Genomic DNA, 22609 nt, shown 5'->3' with positions numbered 1-22609 from the left:
GGGAGGAGCCAGCAGGGGCCAAGCCCTGAGGGCCAGGGCGCTCACCTGCTCCTCGCCGACCTTCGGGCCAGGCTCGGCCACTCCGGCAGGAAGCTTCCGTCTGATTTTGAACTGAACCTTGTAGGGCTCTGAGTACTGAAGGATTTTGAGAGCATCTTCATATTTAATGTTGTCGAAGAATATCGTTGCGCTGAGTAGTTGATCCCCTGGACAAAGACAGAGTGGCCTGGCGCTTTAGTGCCCCCGCCCTCCGGGGCCTCACAGGAGGGGCCCACGGGGGTGTGAGTGGAAGGCTGCCCGCCCCTCCCGTTTACTAAACCCCCAGTGGATAGGAGCCCCTCATTTTCAGGCAGAGAGCTTAGCACAGAGTGGCCCCAGCCTTGACATGGCTGAGAGGTCTCCAGGGGCCACCCTGCGTCCACTGGGGCCCCTCCCCCAATGGGACCATGGGGACACCCCCAGGGGTCACCCTGCATCCACTGGGGCCTGTCCCCTGATGGGACCGTGGGGACACTCCCAGGGGCCACCCTGCGTCCACTGGGGCCCGTCCCCCGATGGGACCGTGGGGACACCCCCAGGGGTCACCCTGCGTCCACTGGGGTCCGTCCCCCAATGGGACCATGGGGCACTCCCAGGGGCCACCCTGCGTCCAGTGGGGCCCCTCCCCCAATGGGACCATGGGGACACCCCCAGGGGTCACCCTGTGTCCACTGGGGCCTGTCCCCCGATGGGACCGTGGGGACACTCCCAGGGACCACCCTGCATCCACTGGGGCCAGTTCCCGTCTCCTGATGGGACCGTGGGGACACTCTCCGGGGTCACCCTGCGTCCAATGGGGCCCATCCCCCTCCCCCAATGCGACCAAAGGGACACTCCCAGGGGCCACCCTGTGTCCACTGGGGCCCATCCCCCTCCCCCGATGGGACCGTGGGGAACTGGGGACGGGCCCGTGGCACCTTCTCTCAGGCTGAAGAGCTTGGCAGCTGACGAGTCCTTCAGCACTTGCTTGACAAAGATGCCCTGGTCCCCACCGCCCGTGACACTGTAGCCGCTGGCTCCAGCCTCCACGTCCGTCTTCAGTGTCACTTCTGTCCCATCCTGCGTGGACTGAAAGCACAGCAGGGCCTTGGTGAGCATGGGCCTCTCCCCACCACGGGGGTAGGTGCTGGGGGCTGCCTCCTCTGAAGCCCGGGGACCCCAGAGCCCTCTGCGGCCCCAGAGCACACCTGGGCCACTGTGTCCGGCTCTGGGGGAGGCCGGCGGCTGCCACCTCTGCTGACAGCAGCCTCCCCTGGTCCGTGTCCCTGCTTGCCAGGGCTCAGGAGCACCCTGCCCCACCGTCCAGGCCAGCAGGGCTTGCTGAGCAGAGGAAGAGTCTTCGCCCGCACGTGGCCAAGGCTTCCTGCAGGGGCTCCCCGTTCATCATCACCTCATTGCCAGTGCTGATCACTTACAAGGTGATACTCAGCTGGCGCTCAGACCAAGGAGGGCCGTTTGTTGTTGCTGTTTAATCGCTCAGTCGTGTTCGACTCTGCGACTCCATGGACTGCAGCATGCCAGGCCTCCCTGTCCTTCACCATCTCCCAGAGCTTGCTCACACCCATGTCCATCGAGTCGGTGATGCCAGCCAGCCAGATCATCCTCTGTCATCCCTTTCTTCTCCTGCCTTTTATCGCTTCCAGCATCAGGTCTTTTCTAATGAGTCAATTCTTCGCATCAGCTGGCCAAATTATTAGAGTTTCAGCTTCAGCATCAGTCCTTCCAGTGAATATTCAGGACTGATTTCCTTTAGGATGGACTGGTTTGATCTCCTCGAAGTCCAAGGGACTCTCAAGAGTCTTCTCCAACACCACAGTTCAAAGGCATCAATTCTTCAGTGGTCAGCCTTTTTCACTGACCAGCTCACACACCCACACACGACTATTGGAAAAACCATAGCTTTGACTAGACAGACTTTGTCGGCAAAGTAATGTCTCTGCTTTTTAATATGCTGTCTAGGTTGGTCATAGCTTTTCTTCCAAGGAGCAAGCGTCTTTTAATTTCACAGCTGCAGTCACCATCTGCAGTGATTTTAGAGCCCCCCAAAATAAAATTTCTCAGTTTCCATTATTTCCCCATCTATTTGTCATGAAGTGATGGGACTGGATGTCATGATCTTTGTTTTTAGAACGTTGGGTTTTAAGCTAGCTTTTTCACTCTCCTCTTTCACTTTCATCAAGAGGCTCTTCAGTTCTTCTTCGCTTTCTGCCATTAGGGCGGCATCATTTTCATATCTGAGGTTATCGATATTTCTCCCTATAATCTAGATTCCAACTTGTGCTTCATCCAGCCCGGCATTTCGCATGATGTACTCTGCATATAAGTTAAATAAGCAGGGCGACAATATACAGCCTTGATGTACTCCTTTCCCAATTTGAAACCAGTTCATAATTCCATGTCCAGTTCTAACTGTTGCTTCTTGACCTGCATACAGGTTTCTCAGGAGGCACATAAGATGGTCTGGTATTCCCATCTCTTTAAAAATTTTCCACAGTTTGTTGTGATCCACATGGTCAAAGGTTTTGGCATAGTCAATAAAGCAGAAGGAGATAGTTTTCTGGAACTCTCTTGCTTTTTCGATGATCCAGCGGATGTTGACAATTTGAACTCTGGTTCCTCTGCCTTTTCTAAATCCAGCTTGAAGATCTGGAATTTCTCAGTTCACATATTGTTGAAGCTTGGCTTGGAGAACTTTGAGCATTACTTTGCTAGCGTGTGAGATGAGCGCAATTGTGCGGTAGTTTGAGCATTCTTTGGCATTGCCCTTGTTTGGGACTGGAATGAAAACTGACCTTTTCCACTCCTGTGGCCAGTGCCGAGTTTTCCGAATTTGCTGGCATACTGAGTGCAGCATCATCTTTCAGGATTTGAAATAACTCAACTGGAATACCATCACCTCCACTAGTTTGCTCATAGTGATGCTTCCTAAGGTCCACTTGACTTCACACTCCAGGATGTCTGGCTCTAGGTGAGTGATCACACCACAGTCATTATCTGGGTCTTTAAGATCTTTTTTGTACAGTTCTTCTGTGTATTCTTGCCACCTCTTCTTAATATCCTCTGCTTCTGTTAGGTCCATACCGTTTTTGTCCTTCATTGTGCCTATCTTGGCATGAAATGTTCCCTTGGTATCTCTAATTTTCTTGAAGAGATCTCTAGTCTTTCCCATTCTATTGCTTTCATCTATTTTTTTGCATTGTTCGCTTAAAAAGGCTTTCTTATCTCTCCTTTCTATTCTTAGAACTCTGCATTCAGATGGGTATATCTTTCCTTTTCTCCTTTGCGTTTAGCTTCTCTTCTTTTCTCAGCTATCTGTAAGACCTCCTCAGACAACCATTTTGCCTTTTTGAGTTTCTTTTTTGGGGATGGTTTTGATCACCACCTCCTGTACAATGCCTGGGAGAATGCCAAGAACGGCATGACGGGCCTGAGCTCAGACATGACGGATCCTCGGGGTCTGGGAGAGCCCTGGAGTTGCTGGCCTTGGGGAAGACACTGTCAGTGACAGAACAGGCTGCCAGGCAGTGGTTTGCCTGGCTCCCCAGGAGCCCAGAGAACCCAGCTCCTCCTGTGGTCTTGGATGTAACAGGCAGTGGCCAGATCCACTGCACAGGTGGGAACACTGAGGTCTGGGCACCTGGGTCCACCTGGTCAGTGGTCTGGACCTTTCCTTCTGAGTCTTGGGAGGCCTGGACCAGCGTTCCGGAGCCCCGCCCCCTGGCCTGATGAAGGAGGTGGCACACCCTTCCCCAAAGCACTAGGGCACCCTGCCAGCTTTCCTGCTTCTCGACATCTCACTCTGGCCCTGGATTCCTTGGCTGGGGCCCCTGTCAGGTGCTGGCCCGTGCCCACCCCAACGTCCACTCGCCACATGCCCACCTCCAGGCGGCTCATCCTGGAAAGTGTCCTCGAGTCCCCTGAGTCCCGCTTCCACCAGGACCTCCGCCTCCTTGGCGCGTCTTCCTGCAGCAGCAACAAACAGCAAGTGACCGACCTGCCCCAGCCCAGGGGACAGGAGGCACTCGGGGGGCCCAGATGCCCGAACCTGCCCAGAACCTGCAGGGTGCAGCCGTGTGCAAGCGGAGCCAGGCTCCTCTGGGGGAAGGCAGCTCTGGGCCTTGACGCTTCCCAGGGGGCCAAGCCCCCACGTCCACAGGTAGAGGGGACAGAGACGAAGCAGCGCCAGAGCGAGTCCTTTTAGGGAGCCCACCATTGCTGGCTTAACGCAGTCACCTCCAGAGGTGGCTGCAAAGACCCTCTCTGTGTCTCCTCGCCAGAGAGCCGTGTGTGCACATGTCCTGTGCCCCATCGCACACGGGGGCGTGAGATCTCTTCCCCACCTGCACACATGTGTGCCATCTCTACCGTGTCTTGGCTGGCTGAAGGGAGGGCCCCAGGGCAAGCGCAGAGGAGATGGCTGAGCAGACACAGCTGTCCACGTGGGGCGATCCAGAGGCGGTGTGGCCGCCTGTGCCTCTCCCAGCGGCGCCCTCCCTCGGCCTGTGTGGGTCCGTCTAGGGGGCTTACCGGGAGTCTGAAGCCGTCGCCCTCAGTCACGTACTCGTAGACAGGCGAGGAGCCCTGTGGCCGGGGACGGATGAGCTCGGGCCCCGGCTCTGCAGTCACCTGGCAGGAGGAGAGAAGCTCAGGCTACCCTCAGCCACTCGGCTCTGCTCAATTCCAGGAAGGGACCAGGGGTGGGGGGTGGGGGGTGGGGGGAGTGGGCAGGAGCGCGCACACACCCTCCCGGACCTCACTTACCGAGCGCTCCTCCTCGGATTCTGCATCTGGCTCTCCAGGCTGCAGCTGCCGACCGGACACTGCAAAGGGAGGGCTGAGTCAGTGGAGCCTTGCCGGCGGGTGGAGCGGACGGTGGAGCTGGGGGCAGGGGCCCAGGAGAGGCTGTGGACACACAGGTGGGGTAGCCCTGGACACTGGGTCTGGGAGCACAAGCAACGGTCAGGGGAGGACCCACAGTCACTGAGCTGGGGAGGCATCGAGACCGGGTCTGAAAGCAGTGAGCCGGGACGGAGGTGCACGGATCGAGTAGGTAAACTTCGCAGATTTGGTCAAAGCAAGTTACTAAACAAACACACAAACAAAACAGTAATTACAGTCCTGACAAGGAATCAGAATCCAGAGTTACTATAATATGGAAAGTATGACGTCCAGTATCCAACACAAAAGTACATGCCGTGCAGGGAAACGAGAAAGCATGACCTTTAGTGAGGAAGAAAAACGGCTCATGGAGCCTGTCTTTGAATGTCCACAGAAGTTGCATTTGGCACAGACTCCAGAGCAAGAGTCATGCATTTGTTCAAAAAAGTAAAGCAGGACATGTTTGCAGAATTAACGAAAAATATGATGACCATGGCTTGATGAAGAAAGTCATAAAGAAACAGAATTTTTTTTTTTAATTGGAAATTCTGGAGTTGAAAGTTTACTGGAGAGACTCCATAGCAGAGCTGAGATGACAGAGGAAGTGAAAACCTGGTAGATCAGGGGGGTCCCCTGGTGGCCCAGTGACCAGGACTCAGCACTCCCACTGCTAGGGCCCAGGTTCAATCCCTGGTCAGGGAACTAAGATCCTGCAAGCTCTGTGGTGCAGTCAGAAAAAACCACCACAACAAAAACACTTGTATATTAATAGACATTAGTCAGTTTAACCGCTCTAACGGCAGAAAGCGAAGAAGAACTAAAGAAGCTCGTGATATGGGTGAAAGCGGAGAGTCAAACTGGCTTAAAACTCAACGTTAAAAAGACTAAGGTCATGGCATCTGGTACCATGGCCTGGCGAATAAAAGGGAAAAAAGTGTAAGCAGTGACAAATTTTATTTTCTTGGGCTTCAAAATCACTGGAGACGGTGACCACATCCATGAAATAAAAGATGCTTGCTCCTTGAAAGAAGAACTATGACAACCCTAAATAGTGTATTGAAAAGCAGAGACATCACTTTGCTGACAAAGGTCCGTACAGTCAAAGTTATGGTTTTTCCAGTAGTCATTTACAGATGTGAGAGTTGGACCATAAAGAAGGCTGAGTACAAGGGATTGATGCTTTCGAATTGTGATGCAGGAGAAGGCTGTTAAGAGTCCCTTGGACAGCAAAGAGATCAAACCAGACCACCCTAAAGAAAATCAACCCTGAATATTCATTGGAAGGATTAATGCCAAGGCTGAAGCTCCAATACTTTGGCCACCTGATGCGAAGAGCCAACTCATTGGAAAAGACCCTGGTGCTGCGAAAGACTGAAGACAAAAAGGATAAGGGGACGACAGAGGATAAGATGGTTAGATAGTATCAATGATTCAGTGGACATGATTTTGAACAAACTGAGAAATAGTGGAGGACGGATTATGGCCTGTGCACTAAATCTGTCCTGTTGCTTGTTTTGAAGGTGAAGTTCTGTTGGGTTACAGTTTGCTCATCCATTTACATGTTGTTCACAACCACTGCTGTGCTGCAGCCACGGAGCTGCAAGGAGGATCACATGGCCTGCAAAGCTGGTGCAGCCATGGAGCTGCGAGGAGGATCACATGGCCTGCAAAGCTGGGGCAGCCACGGAGCTGCGAGGAGGATCACATGGCCTGCAAAGCTGGGGCGCTGCTGCCCGTGGGGTCACAAGGTGCTGGACATAGCAACTGAGCAACAAAAACCAGTGTGAATAACAAGGGGGAAAGGATTGAAGGAAAATGAACAGAGCCTCGGAGACCCATGGGATGACATTAAGAATGCCAATTATGTGTAGCTGAAGTCTCAGAAGGAAAAAGAGAGAGGCAGAAAAAAATTTTTGAGAGAATAATGGCTGAAAACAATCTACAGATCTCAGAAGCTCAACAAAGCCGAGCAGGATAAACACAAAGGGACCCAGACCTAGAGAATCACATCAGAACGTTCACAAGAAAGAGACAATTTTGAAAGCAACAAGGAAACGTGGCCCGTCATATTTAATGGTGGCACAGTGCAATTACTATCCAAGACCATGGAAGCCGGGAAAAAGTGGAACAATAGGCTCAAATCGCTGAGAGAGAAATGTTGTCAAACACGAATTGCACATCTAGTAAAGTATCCTTCAAACATAAAGGCAAAACAAAGACATCTGCAAAAGAACAAAGACAAAGAGAATTCACTGCCAGTCTTCCTAGAAGAAATGCTAAAGGAACCGGTATTAGGTACTAGCCCGTTTCTACAGAAAGAAACGAAGAATGCAGAAAAGGGTCACTATGTGGGCAAATATAAAAGATGCAGCAAACACATCTTTCCAATGAGATATCTATAAATATGCCTCATTCCATCTTTCAACTGCTTTAAAAGATATGACCGTATAAAGCAGGGGTTTGCAGACTTCTCTCGTGACAGGTCAGACAGCACGCATTTCAGGCTTTGCAGGCCGTGTGGTCTTCCTCGAAGCTCCACAGTTGTCGCTCAGCAGCGGTTGCAGACAATATGCAAATGAACGAGCACGACTGTGACCCAACAAAACTCCACCTTCAAAACAAGCAGCGTGACGGATTCGGTGCACGGGCCATAATCTGGCAACATCCCATAAAAGGTGGTAATCATACAGTCATATTGTTGGGATTATAATACATATAGATGTAATATATGCAGCAATAACAGCAAAAAAGAAGGGGAAGGATATATGTTGGATCAGTTTCTATATTTTAGCAGAATTAAGTAACTGCTAGGGACTACCAGTGGGAGTAGGCTCGGGCTACAAACAGGCTCCTGAGAACTGGGGGTGCTGGGAATGTTCTAGAACCGGACAGGGTGCTGGCTGCACAGCTCTGTAGAGTTACTGAAACGACTGAGTCGTGCATTTACAGGGGGTGAGGTTCATGGTGTGCAGATCACACCTGAGCAGACCTGTAAAAGGAAAAGGCAAGCAACTGCATAAACAGTAAAACAGAGAATCCAACGTCTCTAGGAGTAAGGCACACGACAACTACACCGTGAAGGGAGGGGCTGGGGGACGGACGCTCCTTCTGTAAAGCTCTCACATCACACACGAGCGAGTGTCACGTGACCGGAAGACACACTGTGATAATAAGAAATACGTGGTGTACACCACGAAGCAGCCGTCAAGATGAAAAAGATGTGTAGCTAACAGGCCAACAGCAGAAATAAAATATAATACTAAAAATGTATGTTTGTAAAATATACATTAATATAAATGACAAAATAATAAAATATGCATATATGTACATATACAATGCATATGAGCGTATTATTGTATATATACATACAGAATAATTTGTATATACAAGAATGTATATAATTTGCATATATACAAGTTATATGTATAATTATATGTGTAATGTATGTAATTTACATTAATTACATTAATATAAGTATACACGTATGTGTATAATTACATTAATATTTGTCTAATATATAATTATATACATTTAATGTATAAATACATATCAACTTATAAATATGAACTTTATACTTATATACGCAATATATGTTATTAAGCAATTATATACGTGTGTGTGTGACGCCAAGTTGCTTCAGTCCTGTCTGACTCTGTGAAACCCTATGGACTGCAGCCTACCGGGCTCCTCTGTCCATGAGATTCTCCAGGCAAGAATGCTACAGTGGGTTGCTGTGCCCTCCTCCGGGGGATCTTCCTGACACAGGGATGAAACCCACGTCTCCTGGGTCTAGCCTGCACTGGCAGGGGGGCTCTTTACCACTAGTGCCACCTGGGAAGCTATGTATACATACTTCAGTAACTCCAAAACATGGTAAGGGATGAGGGGAAGAGGAGCAAAGGATGGACTGAATAAAATTAGGAAGCAACTAGCAAGATGGTAGGATTTAAGCCGCCCGTATTGACAATATATTAAATATAAAAGGACTCAAAATTCCAATCAAAAAGGTAGAGATTGTCAGATGAAATTTAAAAACCAACCCTGATTACATGCTATCTAGGCAAAATGGACTATAAATAAAAAGAAGTGAAGTGAAAGTCGCTCAGTCATGCCTGACCCTTTGCCACCCCATGGACTATACAGTCCGTGGAATTCTCCAGGCCAGAATACTGGAGTGGGTAGCCTTTCCCTTCTCCAGGAGATCTTCCAAACCCAGGGATTCAACCCAGGTTTCCCGCATTGCAGGCTAATTCTTTACCAGCTGGGCCATGAGGGAAGCCAGCTATACTGGAGTGGGTAGCCTATCCCTTCTCCAGCGGATCTTTCCGACCAGGAATCAACCCAGGGTCTCCCGCATCGCAGGTGGATTCTTTACCAGCTGAGCCACCAGGGAAGCCCTTAAATGGAGAAGACAAGACAACATGGGGTGTGCAGCACGCAGGCTCAGTCACGCAGTTGTTTCTGGCTCTTTGAGACCCCGTGGACTGTAGCCCGCCAGGCGTCTCTATCCATGGGAATCCTCCAGCCAAGAACACTGGAGTGAGTTACCATTTCCTTCTCCAGGGGATCTTCCAAACCCAGGGATCGAACACGTGTCTCCTGCATTGGCAGGCAGGCTCTTTACCACTAGGGCCACAAGGCAAGAAAAGAAACATATCTCATCATTTCAAAATAATAATCATCTTAAAAACTAATCATTTCATAATAATAATAAAGGGCACAATTCATCAAAAAAAATCTACGTCTGTATACACCTAATAACAGGGGCAAAAAACACTGAAAACTGGAAAAACTGAAAGGAGAAATAAACAAATTCACATTGAAGACAGAGACTCTAACACTCCGCTCAGTGCCCGATAACCTTCCGAAACAAAATAGGGAAGAAGAGAACTGGCCCCCCCGTCACCCCACAGGCCACACTGACCCCTGGAGATCACGCCACCTGCCGGGAGCAGGGCACGCATTCCTCTTCACTGAGATGGACCAAGCGCCGGCCCGTTTAAATATCTCAATAAATTAAAAATAATTTAAACCATTTACAGTCAGCTAGGTATTTACTCTGACCCCCAACAGAACCAAGTCAGTAGGATATAAACACAAATATCAAAGGAAAAGAATAGAAAGTCTACAATAGTCCCATGCTTTGTAAGATCAATTGATTTTTGACAAAGCAGCCAAAATATTCCAATAGAAAATTAATAGTCTTTTCAACAGCAGTGCTGGGACAAGTGGATATGCATTTGCGGGGGGGGAATACCTGGACGCTTACTTCGTAGCATGTGGAAAAATTAAGTCAAAATGAATCACAGAGCTAAATGTAAAACTTACAACTGCCAGGCACTAGGGATGGATTCCTCTGGGAGGGGGCAGACCAGCTGGGGAGAGGCCTCAGGAGGGGGTTGCGGTGTACACCAGCGCGTCCCCCTTGGGAGAAGGCATTTAGCTACCGACACACCGATGACTTGTACCTTTTCCCCAAAAATGTTTCAATTCTACATAACATTGAAATGAGGAAATTATAAACTGTATGCCAATAAACTTGGAAATGCTACTGGCGGTAGCAGCAGCAGCAACCTTGAAAATGCAGAGGAATTGGACATACTCCTAGAGACACCGGGGCCAGCATCGCTCAGGAGAAACCGGCCATGCAAACAGTCCTGTGATGATTCAGCGATCAAAACCCCTCCTTAAAACCGGTCTACCAGCGCCTGCAGGCCCAGCACTCCCTGAATTGTACTCAAGATTCCAGGAGAAGCGCTCTGGATCTTACAGACTCCAGCTGGGCTCAGAGAACCCTCCCTGGGTGAGCACGCACTGCTGGCGAGGAGGCGACACCTGCCAACCGCGGAGTTCCCACCAACCCCCGCCAGCAGGGCTTGGAGCAGGCGGGGACCCCTGTCCCACGGGTTGGTCCCCTGCGCGTCCCTGTCCCCATGGAGCCCGCGGGGGACGCCCAGGCCTGGGGGGAGTGCAGCTCTGGCGTTTTCTCTCTGGCCAACTTGCCCGTGTCACCCGAGCAAGCCCGTCCCACTCTGAGCCTTGACTTCCCCGGATGTTAGAGAGCTACTATGCCCACGGAGAACCAGAGGGATGCAGAGGTCGGGGCGCGGCGGGGAGGTGGGAGCCGGTCCCGGCGGATTCCAGGCCGCCCGCGGGAAGAGGAGACCCAGGTCTGCTCCCCGCCGAGCCCGCTGCCCTGCGGAAGCCAAGGGCGAGGGCAGCGGACCCCGCACCGTCCAGCCGCAGTCTCCCTTCCCGTCTGGCCCATCCCCAAAGTGGGCGCGCTGGGTCTGCTCCGGGACCGGATGCGGCGGGGGAAGGCCAAGGGTGGCCGCGCCCCGGCCCGGGGTCCCTGGCCTGGCCCGTTCTGGGTGGCCTCCCGCTCCCTGTGCCCCGCGCTCCGGGCTAGGGCGCCGGCAGAGGGGCGGGGAGCTGCGCGGACCCGCCCAGGAAGGCAGCCAGGCCGCCCCCAGCCCGCAACCTTCTCTGAGTCACAGCAAAACAAGGCCGGGACCGCCCTCCGCGCCGGGCTGGCAGGCGTGTCCCTGGGGGCGCGGGCGGCGGCCCGCCCAGAGCCGGATGGCGGCTACGGCTACGGGAGGCGGGGGACCCCAGGCGGTGTGCAGCCGGGCCTTGGGCTGGGCGCTGCGGTGCACGGCCCCAAAGTCAGGTGGGGATCCCCCAGGCCCCGAGAAGCTGTACCCCCGGACCTGCTCCCGGGGAGGCTGGAGGCTGAAGGGAAAGGCCGGAGCGGGGCGGGGGAAGAACCTGAGGGTCCGGGAACCTGGGGGCAGGGAGGCTCAGCCTGCCCAGCTTGGGCTGGACCCGCGCTGCTCCTGCTGTTGAGGTCCCAGCTGGCCTAGTCCCGCCCCCACAGTAACCCCGCCCCCATCCGCCCCCCCGCCCCCACAATAACCCCGCCCCCTCCCCCCTCCCCCCCTCCCCCCTCCCCCCGCCCTCACAATAACCCCCACCCCCATCCGTCCCCCCGCCCCGACCCCGGGTGCAAGAGCCCTGTACCTGAGGTAGGAACCAAAAGTGGGGGCTCAGGGAGGCTCAGGGAGGCAAGCACAGGCCAAGCCCAAGGTCAGGCGGGTGGGAAGGTGCAGGGCTGTAAGTTCTGGGTCCCTGTGCACCCCTTAAGGCAGAACCCCAGGCTGGCTGGAGCCCAACCCAGAGACGCACAAACAGGAAGGAGGAAATCCTGCCTGCCCCAGGGCCAAGTGGCCAGCAGCCCTGCCAGCCTCGGACCTGCCCCCACGGAGGGGAGAGGAGGCCTCCTTGTAGCCCCGAGCTCTGTCCTGCCAGTCCCTGTGTCCTGTGGCCCCCCGCACCCTGAGTGCACGCGAGGAGTCCCGGCAGCCGGCCTGACCCGGCGGAGAGCCCAGACCCAGCACTCGCCTGGAATAAAGACTGATAACATAAGGTCACCAAAGCCCACTTTGCAGAGGAGGATGTGGAGGTGACTCGCTGAGCCAGGCCCAGCCGGTCTGGCTGCTGGCACCTGCTGCCTCGCCCAATGCCTGTCCCCTCCTCCCCAGGGCTCAGGCCCGGCCGTGGCCCCAGCACCCGGGTTGGGCTACATACACACCCTAACTAGTCCACGGCCTCAAACGCTACCTGCTGGGGCACTTGGGGGGTAGGGGGTGGGCAACACATCATCAGAAAAGCTTCACTTCCAAGAATGGTAATCCTCTGGGGTGGGGCCTCCAGGAAGCATCTGTGGAGCGGGCAGAGCCAAGGAGCAGCCCGATGCTGGCTGGGGGACAGCTGCAGAAAGGGGGCGTTCACCTGGATGACTTCCCCACACTCACCTTGTCCTTGGGGCCCCGGACTGACCTGGGGACTCTCCCACCAGCCCCAGCCAGGGAGCAGTTCTTAGGGGGCCCAGCGTAGGACCACTCATGGGCGCAGCAGGTTTCATAAACAGAACCCTGACTGACCGCCCCGGGAGCCCAGCTCCAGCCTCCAGGTGGGCCAGGTGTGGGGCGAGTTTACTCGGACAGCGGTAGGGCCGGGGACTGTCAGTGCAAGGGGAAGGAGGGCGGCAGCAGCAGGGCCTTTGATAGTGGGCTGAGTGTCCACCCCTGGGGTGCGTGTGTGTGTGTTCACAAGCCTGAGGGCGTGTGTTCATGGGGTCTTCATGCCCATGTGGGGTGTGTGTGTGGACAACGTGCATAGCCCCAGGGGAGCCCCTGGCTGGCCCAGGCTCCCTCCACAGGGGACGCTGCCCTCAGGCTGGGAGCCCAGTGCCCACAGGGGTGCCTGGGACCCCCCACCTCACCCCACCCTGGAATGTCAGGAGGAAAGGGCTGAGCGCAGCTGACTTGTCATGAGACCGCCAGACTTTCTGAAGCAAAGCCCACAGGCAGTTGAGGGCCCGCCCTGCCTCCCCGGAATTTCTCAAGAGAGGTCTGCTGCCCGGGATGGCAGCCTGGGCTTCGGCTCTGCTTGCAGGAAGCCCTCGGTCCCCCCGGCCCACAGCCACCTCCACTGCAGCCCCGGCTGCCACCAGCTTCCAGGTCACCCTCTCCAGCCTGGCTGTCTGCCTGGCCCACCAGCACCGGTGCCCTCCCTGGACCTTTGGAGCTGGGCTCCAGACCAGCCCTCTCTCCCGACCTCTGTCCTTCTCATATGCAGCTTCCTCTGCCATCTCACTGTCATCTCACTGGTCAGCTTGGCCACCTTGTCATCATCTCTGGCCACTGCCCAGTCCCTGGTTCCTGGAACATTGTCACCAACACTGGCATGCAGTAGGTGCATAATAAATGCTAGAGCCGGGAGTAGGTGGGTAGAGGAAGGGACGGCGAGTCCCGCCCAGCCTGAGGGTGCAGCGGGGTCTCAAGGGCTAGGAGGGGCAGCAGGTGAGCTCAGCGCATCTCCTTCTGCACCTGGACGCTCGGAGGCCTGAAGGCGGCTCCTGGACCAGCAGCTGCATGGGCCTGGCAGCAGAAAGCAGTGTCTGGACCCTCCCACCCAGCCCAGCAGGCCCAGCAGGCCAAGTCTGACTGTATCCAGGCTGAAAGGCCAGCACCCAGGTGCCCAGTGCCATGTGACCCTGGGATGCTGCCGCAGGCCCCCACGGCCTGCCCGGCACCTGCAGATAAGTCTGGCTGAAGCCCCCTCCCCTTCCCCAGGCCCTCAGCGCACCAAAGCATCACCTGAAGGACCCACCCTCAGCCACACAGCCCAGCTGGGGGTCTGCCTTTTCTGGGACTGAAACGGCCATGCTGACCATGGTGACCCTTGGCCACCAGGACCTGACCAGCCTGCCCCTCCAGCATCAGCTGGGCTGGAGGAAGGCAGACTCAAGGAGATGGCGATGGAGATGCCCAGCCCAGCTCTGCCACCCTCCTCCCAGAGTCACCCCCTCCACCCTGCAGGGGTGCCTGGGCCCCCCAGGGCTGAGTTCAGAAGGGGGCAGGGGGCAGGGGGCAGAGGGTGGGTACCAAAGACCGCTCAGCCGCTTACCGAGGCAGACGTCCTCCCAACTTGCCCCGAAGTGAAGATCCAGACTCCCAGCTCCCTGGGTCTGTCCTCCAGGCTCCTCCCCTCCACACCGCGCCCTCAGGCCCCGCCCTCATGCCCCCTTCCCAGCCAGCCCAGAGTCAGCCAAGACCTCTCCCCGCCCAGAGGGACTGGGCAGGCCCCCTCACAGGCCCCCACAGCTGGGCCAGGCCCCTCCCGCTCAGTTTCAGGAGCAGGGGGGCCCGCGCCCTCCCCCAGAGTGCCCCCCCAGTCAGAGCAGCTGACTGGGGGAGGAAACACCAGCTCGCTCAGGGATGCAGTGAGTCATTGCCACCGCCCTGCCCTGGCCTGGCCCGGCCCAGTCCATTCCTGCTGTGTGGAAAGACTCGCTGTCACACAGGACCATCCAGGCAGGCTGGGCACCGGCCTGGGCCAGAGGCTGGGGGGCTGGCAGGCCGGGGTGCCGGGGAGAGACGGAGGCCCTTCCGGGACAGATTAGGATGGCTCCCTCTGGGAGGGCAGCGCCTCACGGCCCCTCAGGCTCTGCTGAGACCCCCGCCTAGGGCACAGCCAGCCTCTTCCACGGCCAGGGCCACAAAGGCCAGAGCAGGGCAGACGGAGCCCGTCCGTGGCCTGGGCCAGTGACCTTGGGGACGGTGGCCCTGGCCACTGCCCCCCGGCCAAGCCCCTCGAGGGCAGCCTGACCCCGGCCACCCTCTAGCCCCTTCAGCCAAAACCCGGCACCCAAAGTTCCAGGGCACCTGATGAGCTAGCTGGGCGTGGGGGTCCCTGGAACCAGCGATCGTTCCCAGCCTCCCGCAGTCGTTGGACATAAGAGGCTGAGCAGCACCTGCGGAAGCCCCCTGCTCCCCGGAGCCCGCCTGCCCGGCCTGCCAGCTCCTGTCGCCTCACCTTCCGCCCCCCAGGACTCCCTGCCCCCGGGGACCCCTGAGGGGGCGGGAGGACGGGGGCTCTGGCTGCCAGGCCCTGCCCTGAGCCGGGGCAGGCCCAGCAGGCCCCGGCAGGCCCGCAGACTGTACTATCTGCTGGGTCCCAGGGCCGCCCCGCCCTGCGCCCCACAGTCCCGGGGGCGGGGCCCACTGGCTGCGGGCACCTGCACCCCACAAGCAGGCTGGAGCAGGCCGGCACCGCTGAGGGGCCCAGTGGGGGTGCAAGGGCAGTGAGGGGTCAGGCCCAGCCCTAGGAAGGGTCAGCCTGCACCCGCGCCCCCACCAGACACACCCACCAGTGTCAGTGGCCACAGGGCTGGGGCGGCCTCGGGGAACCGAGGGCAGCAGTCACCGGAAGAAGCCACTGGAGGGCTAGGCTGCCCCAGAACAGGGGAGCCGAGAGCAGCCTTAAGAGCGGGGGATGGCAGGGACGGCCCCGGCCGCTCAGAAGGCTCCAGCCAGCTTGAGGAGGCTGGCACTGCCCGGGACAAGGGTGAGAGGCCGCAAGGGAGGCTGGCATGTAGGCCGCTCCTGGCCACCCCCCACCCACCCCGCAAAAACCTCACGGTCGTAAACGACTCTGGCTGTGCGAAAAGCAGCTCGGCCTGCTGGCCCGCGAGCACGCCTCGTCCGCCGGCCCACACGGTTCTCACCTGTGGACTCTTTCTTTCCTGCCTGGCGCCCCACCAGGCTGCCGCCTCCGGGCGGGCTGACTCAGCTGGAAGGAGGGCCGGGTGCTGGCGCAGAGCAGCGCACCCCGCTGCCTCCCCGCCAGAGCCGGGGTGCCCCGCGCCAGTCAAGCTGCCCCCACCACCTGCCCTGCCCTGGACCTTCGCAAAGGTGTGGCCAGCCTCCCCACCCGAGGAGCCTGAGCCCCAGTGCGGTGCTGTCTGCAGGCTGGACCTCCTCCAGCCTCACTCCCCACCCCATGACAGGCCCTCCCCAGACTCCAGCGTGGACACTTGCTGCTTGCTCAGCCCCAGCCCCCTGCTGGCGCAGACCCTGGTCTGTCCCCTAGAGGCCAGCACCAACCGCCCCTGGGAGGTGGGCGCTGGCTGGAGTGCTGGGAGAGAAGGGAGGGAGCCAGCTGAAGGGGCAAGGCCCTGGGTCAGCACCGCTGTGACCCAGTTGGGGCGAGGGTCCGGGGGCTGCCCTGCACCCCACCTCTGGGCTGGCATCCGTTCTGAGGGGTGTGCCTGGCCCCCCCAGCAGACAAGCACGCTGAGTGAGGACCTGCCATTGCCCCAGCACTCAGGGACCCCGCCTGCCGGTCCCCTGGCTCCAGGTGGCCAGGCAGGTGCAGGGCCAGCAGGAGGGCCTGTGGGCATCTCCAGGCCGGCATGCAGGCTGCCAGGCATGTGCCCGCCGACCCCTGCCACCCAGACTCCTAGGTTTTCCTCGGAGGCCCCGTGGGAAGGGGTGGGGCAGGCCCGGGGTCAGCTGAGAGCTAGTCAGCTGGTAAGGAGGCTGGGGTCGAGCGTGCCCTTCCGGGTGGTGTGTCACAGAGAAGCCCGCAGGTGCGCCTGCCTCCCAGGAGCAAGGACTGCCCTGGGGGGAGCCGCCCCATGGGGTCCTGCAGCCAAGCGCCCAGTGGGAGGCCATCTCCTTCCCACCTGAGCTGGGCCCGGCAAGGTTGGTGGCTCCTGGGGACAAGGGCATCAGCCAGGGTCAAGGGCGGTGTGGAGGAGGCCACCCGGAGCCAGTGCAGGCGGCCCACCATCAGCATGGGGTGGGAGGCCACTCGGCTAGAGCCGCAAACACAGAAGTCTTGCCCTGGCCCAGCGGGGCTCGACCTGCAGGGCCGCCCACCCGCACTGAGAACGGAGGGTGGGGCTGAGCCGCCGTGAAGGGGCCCAGACGCAGACACGCGCTGCAGGCGTCCGGGCCCTGGCCCTCCCCGCTCTGCACCCTGGCCGTCCTCTCGGCGGTGGGCACCCACATCCGGTGCTGTGTCCAGGCAGGAGCCCAACTGGGATCCTTCCCAGGGCTCCTGGTGGTTCACCAGCTAAGGCGGTGGAGAGCCAGCCTCTGCCGGCGGCAGCGGGGGGCCTGCCCTGGGCGTGATGTACCGGCCAAGTCCCTCCCACAGGGCTCTCGGGGGAGGGGGCCCAGCGCGGCCCCTCACCGTCCTGTGTACACACGGGGGCCCCTCCAGCCCCCCAGGCAAGCAGTGGGCTCGGGCGTGCCACTGCCCACCCCGCCCCGGGCCCTCAGGCCTCCTGGGCCCAGCTCCATCTTTCCATTTTAGAAAGTGCTTCTGACTATTAAATATTTACCCCAGTGAGGTGGACCTTCAGCTCCGGCAGCCTGTGCCCCAAAAAAGAACCACCAGGGAAGCCTGGAGGGAGGGGAGCCTGGCGATGCCCCTGAGGCCCTGGAGTGACCGGCCGGCCAAGAGTGGGGAGGGGCTCGGGGAGGGCGGCTGGCTCCGCGAGGGCGTCCTGTGCACAGCCTCTCCTCTGCCTCAGCTCCCCCGTCGCCCCTCCTGCACCCTGCTGGGCCTCATCCCTTCCCATGGGACCGGCCCTGAAACACTCTGGGGCTCCCAGCGGCCCTGGGAACACAGCCCTTCCTCCTAACAGCCTTAATCCCTGCCCCACCCCAGACCCACCCCGTTACGCTGCTCGCTGCTCCCCATCAGCATGCTCTCCAGGCTCTCCCCATCAGGCGGCCCTTCTGGAAGCCCTCCCTGACTTCCCTGTGGGCTGAGGGTGCACTGGTTGCAGAACTCCTGCCTGTCTCATCTTTGCTCAGTAAACGCCCCTGCTTCCCAACCTGTGCACACCTGAGGCCCAGGGCCCCTGGGACCCACAGATGGACGGACGGACGGACAGACAGGAAACCCCTCTTCACAGCAGTCCTAAGAATAGGGTCTGCTTCCTCCTGCCCTCTGCAGTGCAGGAGACCCAGGTTCCATCCCTGGGTCGGGAAGATCCCCTGGAGGAGGAAACGGCAACCCACTCCAGTAGGCTTGCCTGGAGAATCTCATGGATAGAGGAGGCTGGGGGGCCACAGTCCACGAAGTTGCAAAAGCCGGACAAGATTTAGTGACTAAATCACCACCTCCTGCTACCGTCCAGGCAGAGGACCAAGCCAGGGAAATCTGGGCTTTTCACCCCTAAAGTGGGCGGTGGGGGCCCCAGATGGCCCAGGCCCCACTCCCCTGTCTGGGGTTCTCCTCCCTGGCACCTCCACTTCCCCATCCCCAGGCAAACCAGCCCCAGGCTGGACCTGAAACAGAGCCCATCTGCAAAGGCAGTCACAGAGGATACAGACAGTCAAGTCTGAAGGAGAACAATCCAGGGGGCTTCCTGGAAGAGGCAGCTCCTGGCTGGGCCGGAATAGAAGCATTTAGCCAGAGGGAAGAAGGGCATCACGACATTCCTGCCACAGGCCCAGCCACGGTGAGCCCCAGGTGGAGCGGGTGCATAGTGGGAGGCAGGTGGTTTGGGGGCACTGGACCCTCCATGCCTGGGCTCTGCCCCACTTCCTAAGGGACCTTGGGGCAGGAGCCAGGCTGTCCAGCTTGTCTCCCCACAAGAAGTGGGGGTGTCGTCAGGGACACACACACATGCCATCACGAGGGGTGGCTTTCAGAATCTCATTAAAGTGCCAGGAGGGTCCAGACCCCCACCCAGGATGACCGCCCTGTCTCCTTCTCGGTGCCTGCCCTTGTGTGCCCCTGCCTGGGAGCGCAGGGCAGCGCCAGAGCCTGGGGCACGGCTGCTCTGGACCCTTAGAGGCCACAGAGGCTCCCCGTTGGCTCCAGGCTCTGCCTCGCTGCTCTGAGACTCTGTGGCCCTGTCTCCACCAGTACAGAGAACCAGGCAAAGCTGCCCATTTGGACCGCTCATGGGGGCAGCCCTGGGCCTTCCTGGCCACACCTCTCTGCCCCGCCTGGGCCTGAGCAGCCGTGGTCACTCCCATTCACAGATCTGAGACCCAGCCTGGAGCCCAGAGCCCAGGGCTGTGCAGGGGCCATCAGAGGGGACGCCTGACACCGCATGGCACTCCCAAAGGCCCTGGGGTTGCCGTGGCCCCTGTCAGGGAGGGACCACCCAGACCCCTCATGGTGTCACCAGCATCTGGGGCTCTCTGGCCCTGTGGGGGCTTCTGGGGGGTTGGGGGAGGGGCCACAAACAAGCCAGGGGTTGAAGGGCAGAGGCCCAGACTGGGAGCTGGGGCTTCCCAGGTGGCTCATTGGTAAAGAGTCCACCCGACAACGCAGGAGCTGTAGGAGACCTAGGTTCGATCCCTGGGTCAGGAAGATTCCCTGGAGGAGGAAATGGCAATCCACTCCAGTATTCTGGCCTGGAGAATCCCATGGACAGAGGAGCCTGGTGGGCTACAGTCCACGGGGTGGTAAAGAGTGGGACACGACTGAGCGACTGAGCATGCATGCATGTCAGTGGTCTAGCTGCCCAGGACCCAGCTCTGCCTCAGGAAGGAACCAGCTGTCCCTGGAAGAGGAAGGCGGGGAGGTGGGGGGAGCACCCCGGGTGACGTGGTTGGTGCCTGCAGAAGGGAGGAGCAGGGGGAGTCCCCAGGAAGACAGTAGTAGGGTAGGGGCGTGTGAGTGAGTGACAGTCGCTCAGCCATGTCCAACGCTTTGCGACCCCATGGACTGTAGCCCGCCAGGCTCCCCTGTCCATGGACTTCGCCAGGCAAGGATACTGGAGTGGGTGAGTGCTACTCAGACTGGCCATGCCCACAGTAAAGCTGGGCGGATCCCTGCGCTGGTGTGTTCCCAACACAGCCACCAGAGGGCAGCCTCTGCATGCAGGTTAGACCTGACACAGCTCCCATCCCCTGGCTGGGGCACAGGCTCTGAGACAGGCCTTCAGAGAACCTGGAGCAGATGGTCCAGGAGGGAAGCTTTGGGCTGGGCAGAAAGACAAGGGACCGGGAGGGTCTGCCCGCCGCTGGCCTGCTAGGAGGGAACTGCAGCAGGACGATGCCTGCACTGAAGCCCTAAGCATGCATGTTCTCTGGCCTCCTCCGAAGGATGGAGAGGGTCGAGAATCCGCATGTTGGACACGACCTGCAGGGCCTCTGACCCAGCAAGTCTTGTTCCCTGAGAGGGGTTGGTTTTTCTGGCTGGACACAAGGAGGAACTTCCCCAGAGGCCAAAGAGGCACAGGTCAAAGTGAGAATGGGGGCCTCAGCTGGGAAGGGGCTCTCAGCACAGGCCTCTGTGAGACAGGAGGGTGGATGAGATGGCCGGAGACCCTGCAGCTTAGGTGTCTTGAGCGAGGAGGAGGCCAGGGTGGGAGGCAGAGCAATCGTCCCATGACCTTTGGGCCCTTCTGTCCCTGTGATGCAGCGGAGTCCCAGAGGTGTGGGCCAGGCCCACTGCAGTCAGGAGGAGGGGGCTGGGGGCCCGTCATCCTCCCTCTGGCCGTCCAGGGAGAACTGGGGTGGGATTCTCACCTGGGCAAGGGAAGCCCACACAGGAGGTGAGCTGGGCTTCAGTGCCAGCCAGACAATGGACATTAGGAGGGACCACGGCGGCTCCTGTTGCAGCTGGAGGGGTACCCCACCCTCGCCGCGCTGGCACTGCCATCATCATAACCATCGAGCCGGCTTCCCCAGGGAGTGGGTTTCGCCTGTGCCGATGCAGTGCGGCCCCAGCCCCCCTTGCCGCGGTTGGCCAGGTGTCCTGGGTGTGGCCAGGCTGCAGCATGACTGACCCTGAGCTGGAAGGACTGTCCCTGCCCCACCCCACCCTGCCCTCCATGCTGCTGAGACACCCAGGCCCTGAAACTAGGCCCAGTGCAGGGACAGACAGATGACAGACAGACTGAGCACCCGGTTCTCCCTCTGTGGCCAGAGGCACAGACAGAGGCCCCTTCCCTTGCGCAGACTGGGGGACCCTGTGCCTGAGCTCTGATCTCACTCAGGCCCCTCACCAAGTCCCAGACCTCAGCCACCACCTAGGACCCAGCACACCAGAGCCACACGGTGGACCCAGCCCAGCCTGGCCCCACAGTTCTGGACCGAAGCCAGGAACCTTAACTCCTGGTCAACCTAGGCTGGTCGCCCCCAAACCCCCAAATCACAGGGCAGTCCTGGAGGCCGTTCCCCACCGTCTGGTGACTCATGGTAGTCTCACTCCACGCACACGTGCAGCCCTCCCCAGGCGGCTGCCTCCAGGGACAGCACGAAGTCCCAGAGGGCTGCAGTAGGGGCACAGTGGCAGAGAGGGAGGTGCAGACAGGACAGTGAGGTTCCGAGAGGCGAGGAACGACAGAAGAGTAGGGAAGAGTCGGCGACCCGGGGAACAAAGTGAGCAGCAGGGACAGAGAGGGGAGGCCGACGGACAGGGACAGGTAAGAGGGGAAGCGCGGGAGCAGAAAGCAGAGGTCCGAGCAGCCCCCGAGGCGCAGAGACGCGTTCGAGACCGCGGGCGGGTCCCAGACGCGCCCCCACCCCGACCGGCGCCTCAGCCCGCCCGCACTGCGCGCCCCAGGACCCGCCCGGCGCGCGCCCAGCGGGGAACCCACCCGCCCCGAGGGGAGAGGGCTGCAGGCGGGAAGGAGGCGCACCGCTGCCGGGGGCTCCGGGCCAGGTGGGCAGCATCACGTGGAAGCAGTCGCACATCTTGGCGGCCGGGCGGTGCGGGCCCGCGGCGGCCCGTCGCGTCCAGTCGCAGGTCCCGGCTCCGGCGCGCGGGCGGCCCAGGGGCCGGGCGAGGGCCGCACTCTGCCTCCGCAGCCCTGCGCTGCAGCTGGCGGCCGGCAGCAGACTGCGGGCTGTGTAGGCTCCCCAAGCCCCGCCACCGCCCGGACCCCGCCCCGGCCCGCCCAGCCCGCCCAGCCCGCGCGGAGCGGCTGCGGAGCAAGCGCGGGTGGGGCCGCCGTCCTCATTCAGCCCATTGGCTGCGGCCCTCAAGGCCCCGCCCCCTGGCGGCCACGCCCCGCCCCCGTCCAGCGGGGAACCAGTCCGAGCCAGGCCCCGCCCCCCTAAGGTCCCGCCCCGCCCCGCCCCACAGTCCAGCCTTGCGGGTTTCCCACCTCCAGGCAGACACCCCGCGCCAGCCACGCTACGGCCTAGCCCCGCCCTTAGCCTGGCCCCGCCCCGAGCCCTCAAAGGACCTTTCAGATGTTGACTTTGGGCCTCTGCCAGCGAGGGGTCCCGGGACGCTGCGCCAGACTCCTGGACTTGACCTGCTCGCCTCAGTCTTGTCTCCCAGTCTGGGGACTGACATTGCAGTCACACACTGGGGAGCGGGGCATCCTGGACGAGGGCCTAGGAGTAGTGGGGGTCCAGGGAGG

General features: G+C 59.3%; 1 protein-coding gene across 6 annotated transcripts in view; it reads right to left on the bottom strand.

Annotated features, from left to right (window-relative positions):
* Positions 1–22076, bottom strand: part of AHNAK2 (AHNAK nucleoprotein 2) — a 33448-nt gene extending 11372 nt beyond the window's left edge. Inside the window, exons 1-6 of one of the 6 annotated variants that reach the window (XM_086365031.1) lie at positions 21881–22076; positions 4801–4859; positions 4567–4665; positions 3919–4002; positions 957–1107; positions 46–206 (exon numbers count right to left, since the gene is read on the bottom strand). In XM_086365031.1, coding sequence (XP_086221157.1) covers positions 46–206; positions 957–1107; positions 3919–4002; positions 4567–4665; positions 4801–4859; positions 21881–21935 — 609 coding nt within the window. In that variant the 5' untranslated portion in view covers positions 21936–22076. Of the gene's footprint in view, positions 1–45; positions 207–956; positions 1108–3918; positions 4003–4566; positions 4666–4800; positions 5122–9465; positions 9539–11685; positions 11792–11937; positions 12347–14388; positions 14707–21880 lie in introns of those variants that run through there. The other 5 variants (XM_086365025.1, XM_086365029.1, XM_086365028.1 and 2 more) reach the window with 5 other exon arrangements.
* Positions 22077–22609: the final 533 nt, after the last annotated feature.

This window comes from Bos grunniens, chromosome 21, assembly GCF_055505025.1.
Source record: "Bos grunniens cultivar Pamir isolate PY7600 chromosome 21, Bosgru_T2T1.0, whole genome shotgun sequence".
Lineage (NCBI taxonomy): Eukaryota > Metazoa > Chordata > Mammalia > Artiodactyla > Bovidae > Bos > Bos grunniens.
The sequence above is the reverse complement of the archived record's forward strand: the minus strand, read 5'-3'. Positions and strand labels throughout refer to the sequence as shown.